Raw genomic sequence first — 20632 nt, forward strand, 5'->3', positions numbered from 1 at the left:
TAAATGAGGCTTTCCTCTACCTGAAAGTTAAAATCTGATGAGAAAGTAAAACAACGACCACTTTAGAGTAGAGTGCATTCTGCAGTCTGTAGGCTGTGCTGATACGCCAAGGGACTATTCTCAATGTATTCATCATTGCTTTCCTCATAATACACTTCTTAGAAAACTGATTTACTGAATGGCTAACACTTTGGTCTGTGCCTTTATACTTCACATGTTTTATTTTAGTTACAACATCAATTTCATAAGGTAGGTACAATTTATTCCTCCAGATGATACATCTATATTTTACAATCAACCTCTACTTTTAATATTATAGAACCTGTGCCGAGGACTGCCCTTAAGTATTAACTAGCACATAGTAATACAGTTTGTGATTTTGTTTAAGATTCACTTTAGTGTCGTAGTTAAAGGGGAAGGCACAGACGCTGGCTTTTGGACATAAATCAGTATTTGTCTTCATGCAAGCTTTTACCTCTTATGTGTGCAGAATCCAGCAAGCAATGTCTCATGAGAATGTTCTGGTGTCTGAACACCCTGGAGGAATGTGCGCCCTGTGCTGGGTGGATTTGGTACATGAAGACAGGTGGATGTCAAGACAGGGAAATGTATGTAGACAAAACAGTACACAAGAGGAAAACCCCCCAAGGTGACTTCTAAAGTCAGCCATCTCCACACACAGCACCACAAGACACAAAACAGCCCAGAATCTTCTGGAAATATAGCAAGCTTACCTAGTACTCCCTTACATTTCCTGCAGGATCACTTCCTCATTTGTCTCCTCTCCCCATGAAGACTCAAGAGGATTTGGTACTTTAACCCCCTCAAAGAGAATCCACAGTAGAAGACAGAGATGACACAGAGGCTCATCTGGTGCCCCAGGAAACGTGAGGAAGACTTTGAAACAATACACTGGGAGGAAGGAGTGCAGAACTCAAGTTCCAGCTCCATGGTCTAGGCTTCGAGACGGTTCCCTCTCTTCAAAGTAGAAGTGTGGAGTTCTCTGAGAGCAATGATATTCTCTCCCAAGAGTTTAGAGGAACTCTTTTCAACAGAGCAACAGAATCGTCTGCTTATTAAAGAGACCGAGTGTAGTGTTCTGCCTTAGTGTGGCTGTCATAGTCAAGATTCAGATAGCTCTCTACTTCACTCGTGTTTTTCTAATAGGAAATAGAAGCTCTGATTGGTTTCCCACTTGCCTGAACCTTTATCAATTTACCAACACATATAGTAGGCCTTTTGATGAGTGTAATTATAGTCCAGAGACGTTAGGGAACATTGCTAGAAGTGTTATCCTGAACTCTAGGTGATGTCTCTGACACCATCAAAAGGAGAGAAGCTTTATAAATAACTGGCTAATTTATCTACATAACAGAAAACAAAAGATTTGTCTCAAAATTTACCTGATTATAGTTTTTGAAGGGGAATTTGGGGGAGGGTGATGACTATCCATACCTATTGTAGCTCATACAGATCCAATTGTGTATCTATGAACAGAGAAATTGGCTTGCCTTCAGATTCTATATATTAAAACCAATAGGATTTTCTCTAAAAAGTCAGCAATTTTTCACACCATTTAAAGCATATATTATAAGGTAAACACCAAGAAGTTTTTCAGAATTTGTTCCAATGTGTTGGCTGCCAAATGTCAGTAGTCAAGCCGTCTTTCAAGGAAAGCTTGTGGAAAATTGGGCTGGCAGGCACCAGGAGCCTTAGATTCCAACAGGCCCGAGAACAGGACTGAGAATCTGCATAGCCAAGGCTTGGCCGGCGGCTGTTGCTACAGCTCTGGAGAGTGCAGTGTGAAAATCACTGTTTTAATTTATACCTAATCAGAAATTTAAAAACCTCAGCTACCTTGATATATTTAAAAGGCATTTTATCTAACAGTACATAATTAGATTTACAGCTAGAACAATGGGTAACTTTTCTAACTGAAATAAATCAAAACAAATTTTTCTTTTTTTTTCCTCCCTTAAATTTGATGACAGTGCCCCCAAGTGGATGAAAACATTTCCAACAAGAAAGAAAACAACTCCTGCAGGCTTAGCTATATTGTGAAATGTATTATGCCACAATGCTCGACTTGGGGCTTTGCCCAGAATATATGCAGTACAAATTAAATACTTAAATGTCTTTTAGTTCTCCACAAATATTTTAAAAAGTTTCACCACCTCTGCCCTCATTATTTTACTTATAAAACATGAACACAAGGGGCTTTGATCCCAAAACCTCATTTAACTCTTGAATTTTCTGAGGTATGAGGTAACCTGGTATGAGGTAACTATAAACTCGGTGAAATACAGTGGAATATAAGGAAGTAAACAGAGTAAACAATGCTATTCTACATTCCTCTATTTTCTTCACCAAATTGTCCTAAAAATTAAGATGCTATGGTATTAGAATCAATTGTGGGTTCAAAAAGAAAATGACTCCCACTTAAAGAGTAGAAAGAATGTGAGGAGGTTTCATGTATTGCAGCTATGCACCCACTTCCCAATGCAGGGAACTAATAGTTGTCCATCTGTGCCAAATTCTTGAATTCTTTGGACGAAAACATAATTTATTCCTAGGTATAATCCATATCTTTACCGTAAGTAAAATAATTTGTAACATAAAGCACTGACTTTGATTAGCATTATGGGGTGGCAGACACATAATTACAGCTTTCTGGAAGTGCAAAAAGAAGAAGAATGAGTTCAAGGCCAACCTGAGATATAAAGAGCTAAACAGTGAGTCTGAGACCAGATTGAGCTACAAACCAAGACCCTGTCTCAAGAAACAATCAATCAATCAAAAACAAAAAAAAAGAAAAGAAAAGAAAACAAACAACAACATTTCAAACAGCCAGAACTGTATGAGCAGTGCAGCACCAGCAAGAGACACTCGACACTTCCAGGTTTGATATTGACTAGACTCTTTAAAAAAAACAATTGCTTGGCTAAATATTTATATTCTTGTGTCTATCTGCCTTCAACTAGGATTGATTTATCTGTTTCTTCACTTTTCACCAGGCTCCACTGTTTAGAAAAGCTCTTGTATATTAAATGTGTAACCATGGTCTGGAAATTTCTAGTCCTTCACACCAACAAACCCATCCCGGATAATACAATGACAGAAATTCAAAAGGCACTGGGCAGTGGTCCCGGCAAATGCTAGACAGTGGCTAAAGGACACACTTACCTTTTCTTGTTTTCCTTAGCTTGCTTATACATATGCACTTCTCATACGAAGCCCAAGAAAGTCTCATGTTATTTCATGCCAATTAACAAATTGCTAACATGTCATGCTAATAAAAAAAGCAATTGACCTAAGTAGAGGGGCTAATTAAATGGAGTAAGATAATTAAACGATTCTCAATATGTAATCAAAAATTATGGCTGGAAGTGTTTCACAATGTTGTCTTTTTGTTTTCAAGTATCTGTCTATCTGCAAAATTCTAATCACTATATCCATATGCATAAAAGACAGATCCAGTGCAGATGTTAATTTGTTGCATGATAGAAATCAGGTGTTCAATTACAAATAATGGGGTGTATGAGAGAACGTCCAAGATTTCCATTTAGCCGAACACATGCATCTCAGCCGACAAACAACTGCAAAGCATTCCTACTTGAATTAGCTACTAACATGCGGCTGAGGCACACCACATTCAACTCCTTTATTATCCTCATTATGTAATATTCACATCTCCAGCCCTTGGGTGTTACCTAATTTGCCATTGATTTAGGAGTTTGAACATTCACTGATCCAAATTTTATTTACTGTCCTTGAATTCGCTACAATGGATGATTTTTGATTTTTATCTAAACTCTAGAGTGCTTTAACAGAAGGATTTTGTTTCCTAATCATACATTTAAACAATCAAAAGCGTTTGCTTTTGTAGTAAGGTAAATATTCCTCCTAGCTTTCAACATGCCAAACCAAATTCAACAATACCTCCTGACACAGTGTACAACTGATATTTTGACAAAGTAACTACAGTGAAGGGACCAAGCATATGTATTTACCTAGAAGACATTGTGTCAATTTGCTTTTCATAGATTACTCACTAAATCACAATCTTAAGATGTAAATAAGAATTAAGATATTCAACACGTTAAAAAATGACACAATCCTGAGATAAAGAATAAATACCAGGCTCACGTAAAAGCTATTTTATCTTAAATCAAGATTCTACTATTTAGAGTTTGTAGTCTGTTACTAGATATTTAATGAAGTCATGTCTCAGAAACCCAAATGTCAGATACCCATAGAAGAGACAACAGAAAGATCATCTGACTGCTTGGCAGTGAATATCACTGGGGGGCTTCATTATTTTAATAAAGATGGATTTTTCAAGAGCACATTACTTTTAATTCCTTTCATTCTCTCATTTCAACGAAAGCAATTTCAAAATGCATGACCATCTAAGCTTCCTTATTCATTAAAAAATAAATGCCATTCACCAGTCTGTGGGAGCCAGTGGCACTTCCTGGGGACTGTGGAGTGGAGGTACCGTCTCTGTAAACCAAGGGCAGCAGACCGATGACCACACAGGCCAGATTCAGGCACAGATGTGCGTTGAAATCAGACTGTTTAGAAAACAGATATTGTGGGATTCTTTTTGCAGGGCATAGTCTCTCGATTCTCACTGTTTCACTTCTCATGAATTGCACCAAGTTTCTTCATGTGAGTATTTGGCTGGCCTGGCCTTTGTTAGCATGTGAGCACTGTGAATTCCTAATGGGGATCACTGCAGAAGGAAAGCTCTGGGTAGGACCGGGCAGTGCAGCCTGCTGATTCAGACAACAAACTCTGGAATCAGACAGTCAGATCAAATCATAGCTAGATATGACTCAACTCCTTTCTGTTTCAAGAATCTCACCTGTAAGTTGCTACGATAACATTTAGCACAGAGTTGTATAATCTGAACAAGAATATAAAGTTCTTGGAACTTCAATATGTTCTATGTATTTGTTCTGCTTTGTTTTGATGTCATAGATATAGAGTCGCACACTGCAACACTTTGCTAGTAAATAATAGTATAATATAGTATAATGTAATATAATATAGGATTACTCTAAAATTGTGCCTTGTCTACCAAGGAACGAATACATGTTTTATTTTTAAATACTCTTGTTAAAAAAGTTTTCCAGTGTGTCCACATGACTTTAACAGGAAAAAAGTGAAGTTGTTCCAATTCTTCTGTTAATATCTACTGTATATTCTTATATTAGAAGGAAATTCCATCTTGTTGCCGAAGACAACATCTAAGTGCATTTGAAACTTTGCAAAGATTTCATGGCAATTTAAAAATCTTGTTTTTAAAGGCTGTTCCACGTTAGTAAAAATAACTCAGGCTTCCCAAGACCTATCAGAATGTTTATAGAAATGGTACTGTAAGCTATACTTCCATTATCCCGGGCACATTTGAGAGCAAAAAGGGTAACAAGACAGAGGAAGTCCTAGAGTATAAGCACCATGCTCTAATGCATGTACAGCTGTTTAAGAGAAAACAAACACAGGATTCAAATACTCAATGTTTAGAAAAAAGAAAGTTGAATGTCTATAGCATAATGTACCTCAATTTAAAGCACACACCGCAGCAAACAAACAAAGGCTACTTATTTTATGCAGATGTATAGCATTCAAAGGTATACTGTCCACTAAAGACCGGAAGACTGGATAGCTACATGAACAGAGTTGACTCTGAGATGAAGAATACAATTTTAAGTCAAATAAAGGGAAGGCTGGTAACCATGCACTACAAAATGAGGAGTGTGAACATTTTATTTCTGCTCTCCTCTTCCTAAGCAAACAAGTTAAGGCAACCAGGACAAAGCTGTCAGTGTCCTCTATAATAAATACAGTTGTGGAGAAAGTAGTAGTAAAAGTTGATTATTCACAATTTTGTAGCTTTTAAATGTACATCTTATCCAGGAGACTCAACTGCATTTTTATGTAATAATCACGTGGAAGAAAAAAACTTGTTCATTTTTATGTTTTCCACCTTTCATATATATATATATATACATATATATATATATATAAAATGTTTAGCCTACATGCATGTCTGTGTACCACATGCATGCTTGATGCACACAGAGGCCGAAGAGGGCATTGAATCTGCTGGAACGGGAGTTACAGACAGTTGTGAGCTGCCATGTGGTCACTGGGGATGGAACCTGGGTCTTCTGAAAGACTAGCCAGTGCCCTTATCTGTGGATCCATCTCTCCATTTCTTTATGAAACCTCAGCTGATGGCCTTAGGTAACCACATGTCCAAATGGGTCAAGTCATACTTGATATCTGATTTCTTTATTTTTCCAATTTTACTCCTTAAAACCTTTTTGAGTGGGATTTAATTAACTTTAGAAAAATGGGAATTTTAGCTAGAATGTTTAAAGTCCACTGAACATGAAGACATTTGTAAAAGTTGCTGTGTATTACTGACACAACAGCTTGGGATCCATATACTAAGTATGTTGATGTACTTATTTCTAGAGCAGCATATTTTCAAATTGTAATAAATGTTGAAATAAAGTAATGAAAAATTAACTGCATCCCACAAATCTTAAGGCATTTTAGGAATTTAACTTAGTGCTATACAAATTGAATAAAAACACACTAAGTTTTAAAATACCGTGAACTCCATTCTTTAAAGTTCAATAATCCAATGAAATTTAAATTGTACAAAATTAAAGAAACATTTAAAATTTCATGATTGTTAACCTTTCTTAACCATAAATCATTTTAACAAAGTCTGTTGTGGGTAGGTTCCTGAATTTGGAACTAAATTTATATCTCAGCTCCTACAAATATTCAAACTAATTATTTCAGCCTGAATGTAGAGTGACACTTTAATTAGTAATGCATCTCCAAGCAATTAAGATTCCTTTGCTTCTCTTAGCAATTAAAATGGCAAGGCATATTATTGAGGTCCCACGATTCTTCATACCTCTTCCTGACAATTACCACGGGAAACATTAAAGGCATGATCACAGCTCTAATCCATTCACTGGGTATTTGGTTGCAGGATAAACACTTTCTACTCCTTGCCTAATAATTTTTTCATTTGACTCTTATTACCTATCAATCATTAATGCAATTTGTGCTCTGTTTCACAAAGTTCAATTTTTCACATTATATGATTTATTACAACCAATTGATTTAGTAGAACTGTAAGATGTAGGGACAATTTTAATTAGGAAATAATTTTTAACCACTTACTCCCATGACTGTAATAGAACAATAAACACATGGAGAGAGCTTAAGGCTGGCAGAAATATCAGTGCTGGAAATAAAGCGCAAAATTGCTGCAAAGGAAAAACATGTTAAAATAACAGATATATGCAAAGATAGAAGAAAAAGTTAAGTATATTTTTAAGCTATTCTATACCTAAATGTCATTTTGAAGTGGTATTTTAATGTGATTTGTATTATCTTTTCACGTTTCTCTGATAATTTTAGATTTATGTGTAAGGAATACATAATCTAAATAATATATTTTATATATTACTACTGTAATAAGGAAATATCACAGAGTTATACAGGATATATTTGAATAATATAAAATAAAAACAAAGTCCTCCCTCCCCTCCTTATCATGTATCCCAGCCTCTGACTCAGGGAGAGACCCCCTCTCCCTGCTGGACCAGAGGCCACAGTGGCTGCTTTCTGTTCAGATAGCGCTTTGCCCAATCATTAGAGAGGCTTCCTCCAGTAGCTGATGGAAGCAGACGCAGAGACCCACAGCCACACATTAGGTGGAGAGCGAGCCCAAATGAAATTTCCGTTCTGACCCTCCCCTTGGAGCCCAGGGAACCCTACAGAAGAGAGAGAAGGAAGAATAGTAAGAGCCAAAGGGGTGGAGAACACCAGAAGAAGGAGGCCCACAGAATCAACTAAGCAGGGCTCATAGGGGCTCACAGAAACTGAAGCGGCGGCAGTCAAAGAGCCTGCATGAGTCTGCGCTGGGTTCTCTGCATATATGTTATGGTTGTCTGGGTGTTCTTGTGGGACTCCTGACACTAGGAGTGGGGGTGTCTCTGACTCTTTTGCCTGTTCCTGTGACCCTTTCCTCCTAGTGAGTTGCCTTGTCCAGTCTCAATATGATGGTTTGTGCCTGGTCTTATTGTATCTAGTTAGGCAGTGTTCAGTTGACATCCCTGGGGGGCCTGCCCTTTTCTGAAGGGAAATGGAGGAGGAGCAGATCTGGGGAAGCAGGAGGGAGGCTGGCAGGAGTGGAGGGAGGGGAAACTGTGGTAGGCATGTATTGTATGAGAGAAGAATAAAAAAAGATACATTAAAAAAATTAAAACCCAAGGCCCAGCTGGATGGCTTTGTGGGTAAAAAGTATTTACTATGTAACCATAAAATCCTGAATCTGAATCTGAATCTAGAAACTCAATCAAACGTGAAAGAAGAGACTCACTCAACAAAGTGACTTTTTGACCTCCCATGAGACACGGCATGTGTGCCCTACTACCCCATCATATACCCGCACTACCTCTATACAAATAACAATACAATTTTAAAAGGATTTTAGTTTCTAAGTTATTTAAATGACTATATCAAGTTGATAATAACTAGAATTATTATGTGCTAGACAAAAATAATAAACATTTTAGTGATAATAACTCATTTAGCACATAGCAACCTTTGGAAATCAGTGATTATAGCTTTAATTTTGTATGTGAACAAGTGAGCCCAGGAAGGTCAAGTAACTTTCTGTAAGATTATCTAGTGATGGGAGTCCTAAGAGGCACATGGGCTATCCAGTACAGGGACACTAATGAACCTACACTGCTATGGTATTACACTATCCTTCAGGAAGTTTCCCTCTTGTCTCAATACAATTTATTACTCATGTATGCCATACAAACACATCTAACTCTCTGTTTCTTTCAGATATATTAGTAAGCTGATGGCTAAATTCTTGAGGGAATAACATATTTGTTTCTAACTCAGGGTAAGTTTTGAAAACATAATGAGGTTCTAGTCTATGTCTGTAACAACCTTGCTTAAAGTCAATTAAAAGCTAAACACATGGCAGTTTGTATCTCTTAGAAGAAAGGGGCATCCTGTCCAATGGGAGTGGAGTTAACATTGGGTGTGATAATTTTATCCTATACTTTGAAGTTTTCTCAATCACAACATCCCCTCTGCTTTACTGTGGCTGTCTGATGGATTTCAGTGTTTCATTCATCTCAGGCACTCTTTATTTACTTTATCCAGGGAGCTCTTCTACATTGGTTTTTATTGTTGATATCAAGGAACATATATCTGATCACTCAGCTTTGACCATCTTTCCGTCCTTAGCTTTTCACATTTCTTACATATGTCACATATTTGTTTCTCTTAATAAGCAGTGATAAACCATGTGGTTCTCAAAATGACTATTTAGAACACATATTCAGTGTCTGGATGGATGAAAGTTAAGACATATGCTTAGCCAACCGGGAGCTAAGGTTGTCTAGACCTGAGACAGTACACTGATAACTGGAATTCAATCACAGAAGGTGCTTAGGGTTCTGTAACCACAGATTTTGGATGACTGAGCAAGTATGAAATGGAGAGTATCCACATATTTTTATATCATCTCTTTAGTTTGAAAATAGATCCAAATAAACTAATCACCCATCAGGAATTTGCATTTACTATTTTCTGAAGTTTGTGAACAGAGTGATACTACTATAAGAGGCAAAATTCCTGACTTCAGGAGACAATATGAAACCTGGCTAAGACAGACTCCTGGATAATACATCCAAGTATGACACCATGGTATTAGAGGAAACCACACAAGGGAGAGGTCATTTGTACCTTTGCTTCCCACATTTTTTATGAGCCTAGCCATGAGAGAATTCTCTGAACTCCCTCTAAACAATAGCATAAAAACTTTAATCCAGAGATATCCTTCCTATACCTGGACTGAATGGATCTCCTTATCTCCTTAGACACAGATGAATTTGAACAGAGACTTTGCTAAGTCTCCCCTGGCAGTTTATTATTACTAGATCATAATCTTTTACCCTCCACTATTACTGTTGTATGACTTTCCATAAAAAATACTTTACCTCTTGTTCCTCTGGATTCTACTTTCAAAAGCTCCTATACTATGTAAAACACTATGTCTTTGTTTTGTTAATCTGTCTATTGTTATAGGCATCTCAGCCATGAACCCAGCAATGGGGAGAAGAGAAATCTACAAGAGACATAAGACACCAACATGGGAAAATTTAAGTATAAATGAAAATAATATATGGCAAAAGTCAAAACAGAGAAGGACAAAGGGATGTGACTGAGGAAATGTGTATGGGTACAACTTTGATAAATCTTGAAAACCTGTAGTATTATATTGTGAAGGTAGGTATTCACATTTCCCTATGCCTCGAAATTTTCCTCCTAGGAACATACTTAAGAGAAGCTATGCTCAAATGTATCTGGAAACATTCACATACTGCTAATGGCACCATCTGCGACAGATCAAACTGGAAATGACCTAAATGCCTTTTTGATGAAATGAAAAAATTATAGTGTATGTATGTATGTATGTATATATATATATACATATATATATATTTTGTAGCAAAGGTGATACATATTTTGAAGTTATTAATCACTGTGGCATATACCATGCGCCAAGAGTAATGGTTAATTGAAATCCAATAAACAAAAAGACTGAAAAAAGTGAGAATTTTATAGCTACAAGTGTGCATGCACACTATGTTAGGCTTTCTTACATATGCCAGCCAAAACTTCAGTGATTTGAAAAAAAAATAATTTAATCTTTCTTAAATATCTGCAGGTGACTGAGCAGTTCTACAGATCTGGGCTTGGCCTAACTCCATTATGGACTATGGTCAGCTACAGCCTATATCACTGGCTCTGTTTATTTGGTCTGGGTTCAATCATATGTCCGAGATCTTGGCCAGGACAACCAGGATGATTCGGCTTTGCTCCTTACTGAGAACCCCATGTACATCTTCACAGTGAAGAAGAGAACATAGGGAAATATAAATGCAAAAGTCAAATTTGATACTCACTCCAAAGTCACACTAAAACATATGCTGAGGACCAAGGTCAGAAAGGACAAAGCAGGAAGCACGCATTCAGGGGGTGCAATTATTGGGCTCACTATGCAATCAACACACCACTTAAAAAGAGAAACACCTTTGTACAGTCACTGTCATCTTTGATACAGCCCAGAGCAGAGATGGTTGACTCAGTCAGAAGTGGTAGATAAGGAAGGTCCCAACAGTTACAAAAAGATGAGATAGCTATTCTTCTGGTGCCAGTGGATGTGCAGAAACAGAGATGAGGCAAAAAAAGACTGGCTGCCAGAGTCAAGGACAGCATCTAGGGCAAGGAGCGAGCTTCTGTCCCATGCCTCGGCTCAAATTCTGTACTGTCATCGAGTAAGAGACCTTGAGGAGGCAGAAGGAGGGCCAGAGCCTTAGATTGCTAGGATGTAAAAAGGACCCAGCTGTTCTCTCAGAACCAGAGGGAGGGGGTAGGAAATACATTCCAATTAGCTGAGACTCAACACAAGAGGAAGATTAGATTAACTGTAGAGAAACAAACTGTTTTGCTTGGCATCTATGTGTTACTGCAAGAAAAGAGGTCACCTGGCATGAGATTAGACTGGTTAAGTGGGAGGGAGAAACATCACTGAGTAAATAAAAAGTTCCAGGAGAGGCAAGCTGATCATTTTGGCTGATGTTAACAGTTTTGGCTAAAAGAACGTCCTTTCACTACAAACAGAAATGTAAAAGGTAGAACTTTGAAAGTTCATGACAGTAGGAACCATATACCAATAAACAGAACTGACCTTAATACAAATGGTAGTCATTTTTATAATGTATTATGGATAATAAGTTAGGCCAAACTGCATTAGACTACTTGACAGACTTTAATGTTAGTACCCTTAGTTTTTCACACAAGACATGATATCTCAAAGAAGCAGGACTTGCAAGTAGGCGAGTTAGTTCCATTAGTTTTTAAATATAAGTAATCCAGCTAGGGCTTCCAAGTTCACTCTTGGTAGCATTTGTTTGCTGAGTGGGATCTGTAATTCTTTAAAGGATGAGAGCAGAGGGTAGAATATGCAGAAGTCCTGACTTTACAGGCTGTAAAGATCCGCAGCACAGTGAGAAGAGGGCCTCTGCTCCTTCATAGTGCATATAGACTACGTGAATTGTGTTACACGTCCTTAATGTGCTGCTCCATTAGTCAAATATGGAACGGCTACGCTTCCCATCAGAGGTTTCTCAGGATTATAGTCTGTTAAAAGAGAACAGATGTCAAAATCCTTGAAACACTTAAAGGAAACTCCAGCTGTCTAGGCAGACAACTTCCTCGCTGTTGATACTACAGTTGACTGATTACAGTTTGGAAGGTAATCTTTGCTGCCTTACATGGATCATCTGAAAATGTGATATCAAAAAAAAAAAAAAAAAGACATTCGCTTTTCTAAAAGTGGTAAACTAATTGTTTTTAAAACAGAGAACAATTTGTACTGTCCTCTTTTGGTTAACTGGTGAAGCACTGATTAATACAATGATTATTAATGTCACACCCTTAAGGACATAGATAACCCTAGGATGAATGTTAAGATATGTTATCTATCTATCCATCTATGTATGTATGTATTTATGTGTCGGTCTGTCTATCATCTATCTATCTATCTATCTATCTATCTATCTTCTATCATCTATCTATCTATTGTATATTGTGTGTGTTTGAGTGTGTATAGGTATAAAAGTTGATGCTAGATGTCCCCTACAGTATCTCTCAACCTTATTTTTTGAGATAGGTTCTCTCATTGAACATGGAGCTTTTCCATTTGGCTATGGTGACTGGAGAAGGGACTCCAAGCACCTGTGTCTCCCTAGTGCTAGGATAATAGACATATACTACCCTGCCTGTTCTTTTTTTTAATGTAAATGTTGGGGATCTAAACCTAATTCCTCATGCTTCCACAGCATTGAGACATCTTCCCAGCTCCCAGATATTTAAAATTTTATTTATTTAATTATATATATATATATGCAAATTTTTTTAAAGTTTCCTATATGAACATTTAGTGCCACATCAGACAGCAGACAGCTTAAAAAACCCAACAAAGCCAGTCCAAGGAGAGCAAGCTGGGAGAAAAGGGACACACTGTAGTAGAATTGGGACAGGGCAGGCCTCTGTAGACACTGCTTCTTCCAGGGGCCTCCTGGAAGAGAGAGCAAACCAGGGTCAGCACTATAGCACCAGCAATGGCAAAGGGCTTTGGAGATCTAATCACAGCAGCGCTAATCTTTCTCGGTGATTATTTTCATAAAATATTTACGTTATAAAATTAGAATATTCAATTACATGAATGTCTTTGGTGCCATGGTAACAACAAAACAAGAGTCACCTAGCCAGTAAGTTGAGTAAGCTGCTCAGGCTTATACATCCCTTCTTAAATGGAGGACTTTAAAAACTAGAAGATAAAACAGAAAAAATATTGGAGATGAAGTTAAAACTAACATACCAGGCATGAAAAGCTCGTGAGGATCATGTATCATGCAACTGGACAAATTTTAAAACTTTAAAAATGAATACACAGAGTTAAAAATAAAGTATTTATGAAAATGACCAAGAATTTAAGTGTTCTTATCATGAAAATGATATGGAAATTAAAACATATGTGAATGACCATGACAGCCATTTAATAGTGTATATTCATTTTAAAATTGTATTTAAACAACAGTTTAACACATAAGTTTTGTTCATTTAAATGAATGAGTGAGTGAATGTAGGGAGGATTAAAAAAAAGAAATGAAACGGGTTTGGGGGAAGAAATAAATTTCCTAGATGGAAGGAGCGTCAAGATGAATTAGCAAGCCCAGGATGTTGCTTAAAAGAAGGAGCTTGTGAGGCCCTGCAGCTGGCAGCCCAGCCCTCCCAGGTTACAGCCATCAAGAGGAATTAAAGGAGAAGGACTCAGAGGCTGGGAGACTTTACAAAATGTTCCATTTCACACCTTACATTTCAATGTTTCCCCCCTTTCTTTTACTTGTGTATCTACTTAAGCTCCCATCTTTAGGGTCTGGCAATAGCTATGATATTTGGAACACTGCAAACTAGCCCAGCACTCCCTTAATTCATATTAGCTACTGCTTGTCCTTTATTGAGGTTGCTTCTTCCATGATTTCCATTTTGCTTTTGGGAAAACTGAGTTAGGAAGAAGTTTATACATTTCCCAGAATCCCTAGGCTAATTGCAAGATTCATGTTTCTTGGCCGAGAAACCCTCTTAAACATTAAATGTCTAGGTACTCTAGGCTTACAACCAGGAATACTCTCAAACAAATTTCTTAGATTTTTAATAAACTGATTTAAAAAATTTTTAGTTTGACAACTATATTCTTTCACTCTATCACAGAAATATGTGAGTATATCACAGAAAATCTACAAAAGCAGGAAGAGAAAATTTCACCAACAGTTTTGTTTGATTGCTCTGTTACGTTCAGTGTAATATCTTTCTAAAGTTCATGGGTTCATTCTTAATATTGAGAGTATGGTCAATCGCATAGCACGTGTTTTCAAAGTTAATCATATATAATAAAAACCTTTTCATAGCCTTATGGAAGATAATCTTTATGCTTCCTGTCTTTACCTCACGAGGACTCAAATTCCCAAACTGTCCCTCTCTTCCCAAGGTACTTCATTCAACTCCCTCCACCAGAGCCCTCTGTATCCCCTGTACATCAGAATGGCCATGGAATATGTAGAGCATGTGCTTATAAGGGACAAAAAAAGAACTTACTGCATCATAAATCTCTGGGCCCAAGGAGTCTTTCAGCTTCTCTGGTCTACTGTCATTATTGGAAAACAATGAAACTAAAGCCCCGAACTGATGTCCAAGCTTATCCAAGTTAGTGGCAGAATTGAAATATGAACCCCAAGTGTCTTGGATCTAGACCTAGTTTGGACTCTGCATAAGTAGTATTGTATTGTCATCCTTCTGCTCACCATGCACACACATACACACACCAGATGCCTGACAAAATGCAAATACTTAAAGTCTAAAGGCTTTCTACATCTCCCACAATGCTTTGGCATTAAATAAACCCAAGACTTTTATTTTATTAACAATTATTAATACTTCCAAACTTCCAGATACTATGTCACTGTACACCACAAACTTTTTTATAGTAAGGCTTTAATTTAGAAAATGAAAGCAGCTGGGTGTGGTGGCACACACCTTTAATCCTAGTACTCCGGAAGCAGAGGCAAGTGGATCTCTGTGCGCTCCAGGCCAGCCTGGTCTACAAAGTGAGTTTCAGGATAGCCAGGGCTACACAGAGAAAACCTGTCTCCAAAAACAAACAAACAAAAATGAAAGCAATTTCACTATAATTCTGTTCATTAATGTTTATAACATTTAATACACAGTATTCCTAAATAAATTCACTTAAAAAATCTCACATTAATTAAAATGACCTGTAACTATATACAAGTGCTTTTTAAAAGAAATTAAAGAAAAATATGAGATTGTATTCTAATTTAATTCTCTTTCCTGAAAAGCAGTTAATATGTCCATATATTTATGAAAAGGGTGTCTGAGAAGGGGATGCTTATTTGATCAATAAAACAGAATATCGTGGATGTCAAGGTGTTCCTCTTCCTGAGGAAGAACCTTAAATAAAATAAAAGATGAACTTTGAGTCTGAGAGTCTAACACTCTATAAGGGGAAAGCAGGAGAGCACAACAAACTAAAGCACTGGTTTAATGACTGCCTTAGTGACCACTGGAAGGTTTCTACCACTACCGTGGAATTGTTACTAAATCCTAAAAAAGTGAAAATACGGTTCTTAATGATTTAGTATGGAGAAGATGCTATGAATATTGAAGGAATTTGGAAAAAGACACTGGCCTTTTGGCATATCCCCTTTATCATATTAAATGTGATGGCTCTACTATTTATGGAAGGCCACAACACATCTCTTAGGAGACTATATATGGACAAGGAAGTCAACCTATGCTTGAAAGCCCAGCCAACACTTGGCCAAAAGTTCCAGGGATACAACAAGCAGTAAGATATGTATGGAGTCAGAAGAATCCGGACTAAGGCATTTGATTTGGGAAGACAAACAGATCTCTATATAAATTTAGGTGAAGGTAAGAAGGCAAATATGGCTATGCTATAAAGGAGATTATAGAAATATTTGTACTAAAAGTAGGTTTATAATGAGAAGTCAATTTCCTCTGGCAAATAAAAGATAGAAGACTAATGCTTTCTGAAAGGTCTGGACCCACCCAGCAAACCTAGACATCGGGCTGCTGTCCTGCTGACCAGCTGAAGGTCATACATCTAAGTCACAAATAGGTAACACGACTTTACCAGACGGCACCCACTTTACTTTGAGCAAATATGATGCTTGCATGTTAAATGTGCACTAAGAGTTACAAGCTGTGACGTCGCAGTCTGAGGGCCTAACTGCTCTTCCTCTGAATAAGCATGGAGTGCTGGGCAGGCTGGAGTCCTGGTAGACATGAGATCAGAGCAGGGAAGGCTTTTATCCTGTTTTATTTCTGTTGAAAGCTGAGCTATTGCCTCCTCTGGCTAGAAATAAGTCTAGTGTCATATACAGATTTATGGTGTAAATTAAAGTGGACAATATTGTTTGTGAAAACTTCAAAATATTACAAACTGTCTATATAATCCACAAATACATAAGAAATCAATTATGACTCTACACAAAGAGAAACTCCAGAACATATGGCTGAGATTTTTATCTGGCTAGCTATCTGAGATTAAATTCTTCTACAGGTATATAATCAAGAGATTTCTATTCATTTTTATGAGAGAAGCAATCAGCTCTATCCAGACTTCTGATCACTGTTACAATCTGAACACTCTGACAGGTTTTCTCCTTTTCAGTCATAGCTTTAGCTGTTGTAATAGTCAGTCATGTATTTCGTTAGGTCCATCTTATCTTTCGTTAGGTCCATCTTATCTTACCTTTCTTTTTCTGAAGAAAAGAACCTGTGAATTTGGAAAACATTGAACATAGACGAGGACAATATTTTTGAGTATTCCAGTTAATTCTGCTGTTTAGCCACTAGGCTTCGCTAAAGTATCATCCATTTATTCCAGAACACTTAGACGTTCCAGCTATGTACAAAAGCAAAGAGACCAGGATGAATGCTAATCACTGAAAATCTAGTTGATGATTCATTCAGTGGTTTGTCTTAGAGAAGTTTCTACAGTCTAGAAAATAGTCCAAAAGAATAGATGAATCCATCACATTTCTAATAATTTTTTATGATAATATCCAATGTGGTTTTAAAAGAATGGTGTCACAATTAGGCTTATTTTTCCCAAATTGAAATACAAATTTTCATTTGCATATAGTTAGTCCTGCTTTAAAAAGACAAAAAGGTGTAGTTACAGAGTGTTTAGCTATCAGAAGCAGGAACTTTGGATCAGATGTATTTTATTTTCTATATAAAAAAAACCCCACAGTTTTAAATACAACATTTGAAAACCAAACACCACTTACTATTTATAGCTTTTCCTGTAAAATTCTATGGAGTACGCAAATCTCATTTCCATCACCAGTATTCATATTTATATATAACCTTGACTACACACAGTAGGGAGATTCAAACAAGACTAAAAAATTACAATATACATATACAATATAGAGCAAACACTGCTAACTAGGGGACGTGAGAGATAGCTCACTGAGTAAACTGTTTGTGATGGAGTATTTGTAACCCTAGCACCAGGGGAGGGTGTAGACAGGTAGAACCCCAGAGTTCAATGGCCAGCTATTCTAGCTGAAATGAAGAGTTCTAGGTTTAGTGAGAGACCCTGTCTTAAAAAAATATAAGGTGCAAAGCAGAGAAAAATACTCTAACTTGACTTCCAGCCTCCACATGTTCATACATAGGCATGTGTACCTACAAAAATGAGCACAAACCCACTCTAATTGAGGTCAATCCATGGGCTGTCTGAAGGGGAGAAATAAAACAGAGTGCATGTTAAGAGCCCTCACAAAAAAGGATTATGTGTTGCCTATACTACTGGAAAAGAGAACAGGTTCGTAGGATCAACACATCAGAGAATCAATGTGAAAATCTGACATGCTCTGAAGGTGGAATTCTGAAACTCTCCATTATTGTTTAATTCACTTAACTAACATCAACAAGTGTGCCATTGTCTGAAGATGAATCAATTTCTCTTTTAAGGTTGGCTTACCTTTTAGTTGTATTATTCATTACTCATCTGTTAATTATTCATTTTAGGATAAATTATTGATAGAACATAATTCAGTCCCAAACAAATGCTGTGAACCCCACTCCTTCTTATATATTACTGCTTTAGTGTATGCCAGAAGCTGGAAGGCAAAGGGTTAGCTTCCCAATTTCTTTTTCAAATGTAATTGAGTTGACTAAAATCCATTTAGGAAGTACCTCAGAAGATAATGACTCTAGTTAAGCTTTAGGTGAAATCAGGTTTTCATGGATATAGCTAGATGGAAGGCAGATATTTGGAATATTTAAATCTTTTACCAAACAGTCACTGAAGAGCCGTAATGGATGTCTAGTGAAGTACCTCCCACTGTCCCTGCTCATTAGCAGTGGCGACAGTTGTGTTAGAACATGGCAATCCTTAGGTGAGGAGCTCTTCACCTCCTGGGTTTCCATCCATAGTCTCTTCCAGGACTGATTTAGTTATCACTGTTATAGTAGGTGAACACTCACATTCCTCCCATGAACACATGCACAGCCTTCTGGGTTATATCTGATCCACTCGTTAGCTTTCATATAATCTATGATAGTTTAACTATTTCTACAGACCCAGACACCAGGTGTGAGTCCACTATTACCTACATACCACTATACCTGGATTGTGAAGTCTATTTCCCAATATGTTTTTCTATACATCTGTATAATTTATATGACAGGGCAAGACAGTACAGAGGTTCCTCCACCTTGTACTCTTGCTGAAGCCATTTCTGGTTTAACTAGAATTTGATCTCCTTGATGAAGAGTCATATAGAAAATTACCCAACTCTATTCTAGGACCTGAGGCCAAGATGCCTCAGCTAATTTATCTTAGCTTCTGTTAGAAGTTTGTGCAGACCTCCCCTTGCAGCGGCAGAGTGAGATACCAGGATGTAGATTTGCCTTTAGAAGTATAGAGGGCAAAAGGGCCTTGTGCACACAGATAAGCACTGGAGAAGTCAGGAAAGTTCAACACACAGCTTACCTCTTCAATGAAATGAGGTGTATAGTTGCTCTTCCTGGAATGCCAGGGATGGTGAAGTTTTACAATCTGGTGATCCTCTGCTGTCTGAGGAGACAGGCTCTGCCCCTTTCTCCCAGACTTTACGTTTTGTATTTATCCAAGGCTCTTTTCCCTTTAATCTTGAGCATTATTTTTAGACCATACAACCCACTCTTAGGAGTAATGTCACCTGTGCTTTACAACAATCTAAGTGACTTCTCTGCTACCTTAGAGCCAGGCCAACCTGGACACTCACAGGCATTACGTTAAACTCCCTAGATCCTAAATCTTGGGCACTAACACTGAGTCAACAGTACCCATTCTTGCAAAAGAAGCCAGATGTACTTTGTAAAGAATCTCAATGAAAACATGTCTTAAATTGTTGTTATGCACTTGGGACTGAGTTAATTGTTATATGAATTTTTTCCCCAAAATTGTGCTGTGCTTGAATATGATTAAAGTGTAGAAGTCTTGGTCCAGTGCCAGTTAAAATAAAATCGGGCTGAGCTGAGTTTCATTCTTGTCTCTTCATGGATTATTTCCCCCTGCCTGCTGTAAAGCCTGCAGGGGAACCACCACATAAAAGCATGCTCATGGCTACAGTTAGGTCCTGAATCCCTGAGTGTAGTCCCAGACAGCTGGAATAAAGACTTTCAAATGGCTATAAACTGGGTCTGAGCAGTCATCTCTGGTGAACTCCCCATAATAATGTAATATCAATACAATCAATAAGCAACCCTGTTCAGTGCTAAGACAGTTACATTAGCGGAATACCTATTTATCTACAAATAAATGGATTTGTAATATAAACAACTTACGTTCGTTTGTTGAGAAAATTCCATGCAAATGTCTGATACACTGGTTTCCTCCACAGACAAACATATGTGATACACTGAAAGGAAGCCCCGTGATTCGAGGGAAGAACATTTTAAATACTCACCCACTATGCTTCATGTGTGGTGGTTTATCCATGCGCACCGCCAATTTGATCTTTAAGTCCGAGTCCTGACTATTCTTGGGAACTATCATTCGGTGTAATTCTGCTGATTTGGAGCTATTAGAAGTTGGGTATAATATCACCTGTAAGCAACAAAAAAGAAAACCTCTGAGTACATGACACAGGGTCCCTGGGAATTGGAACTATACTTTCTGTAAACATTTTCCTATTCGAAGAGAAGGTGTCAATATCCAAGTGTGCCTGATAGACCACTGGACTCACCCCATCACAGCAGATGGATTTTCCATATGGATTTATTTGTTTTTGAAAAGTGTGTGTTTTCCCATTATCACATAATGAGTTTTCTTCCTCTGTCACTTCATAATGAGTTAATAGCACAATATGTGGCATTTGAGCTGGCAGCTGAAAAATACTTA

The 20632-nt window shown here is 37.4% G+C and overlaps 1 protein-coding gene across 5 annotated transcripts in view; it reads right to left on the reverse strand.

Moving 5' to 3' along the window:
• The window catches only part of Cadps2 (calcium dependent secretion activator 2), a 542094-nt gene that overhangs the window by 209953 nt on the left and 311509 nt on the right, over positions 1-20632 (reverse strand). For all 5 annotated transcript variants that reach the window (XM_052722147.1, XM_052722145.1, XM_052722146.1 and 2 more), the window contains exon 8: positions 20199-20338. In XM_052722147.1, coding sequence (XP_052578107.1) covers positions 20199-20338 — 140 coding nt within the window. The remainder of the gene's footprint in view (positions 1-20198; positions 20339-20632) is intronic.

This window comes from Peromyscus californicus, unplaced genomic scaffold, assembly GCF_007827085.1.
Source record: "Peromyscus californicus insignis strain IS unplaced genomic scaffold, ASM782708v3 Scaffold_6__1_contigs__length_162567912, whole genome shotgun sequence".
In the NCBI taxonomy this organism is placed as follows: domain Eukaryota; kingdom Metazoa; phylum Chordata; class Mammalia; order Rodentia; family Cricetidae; genus Peromyscus; species Peromyscus californicus.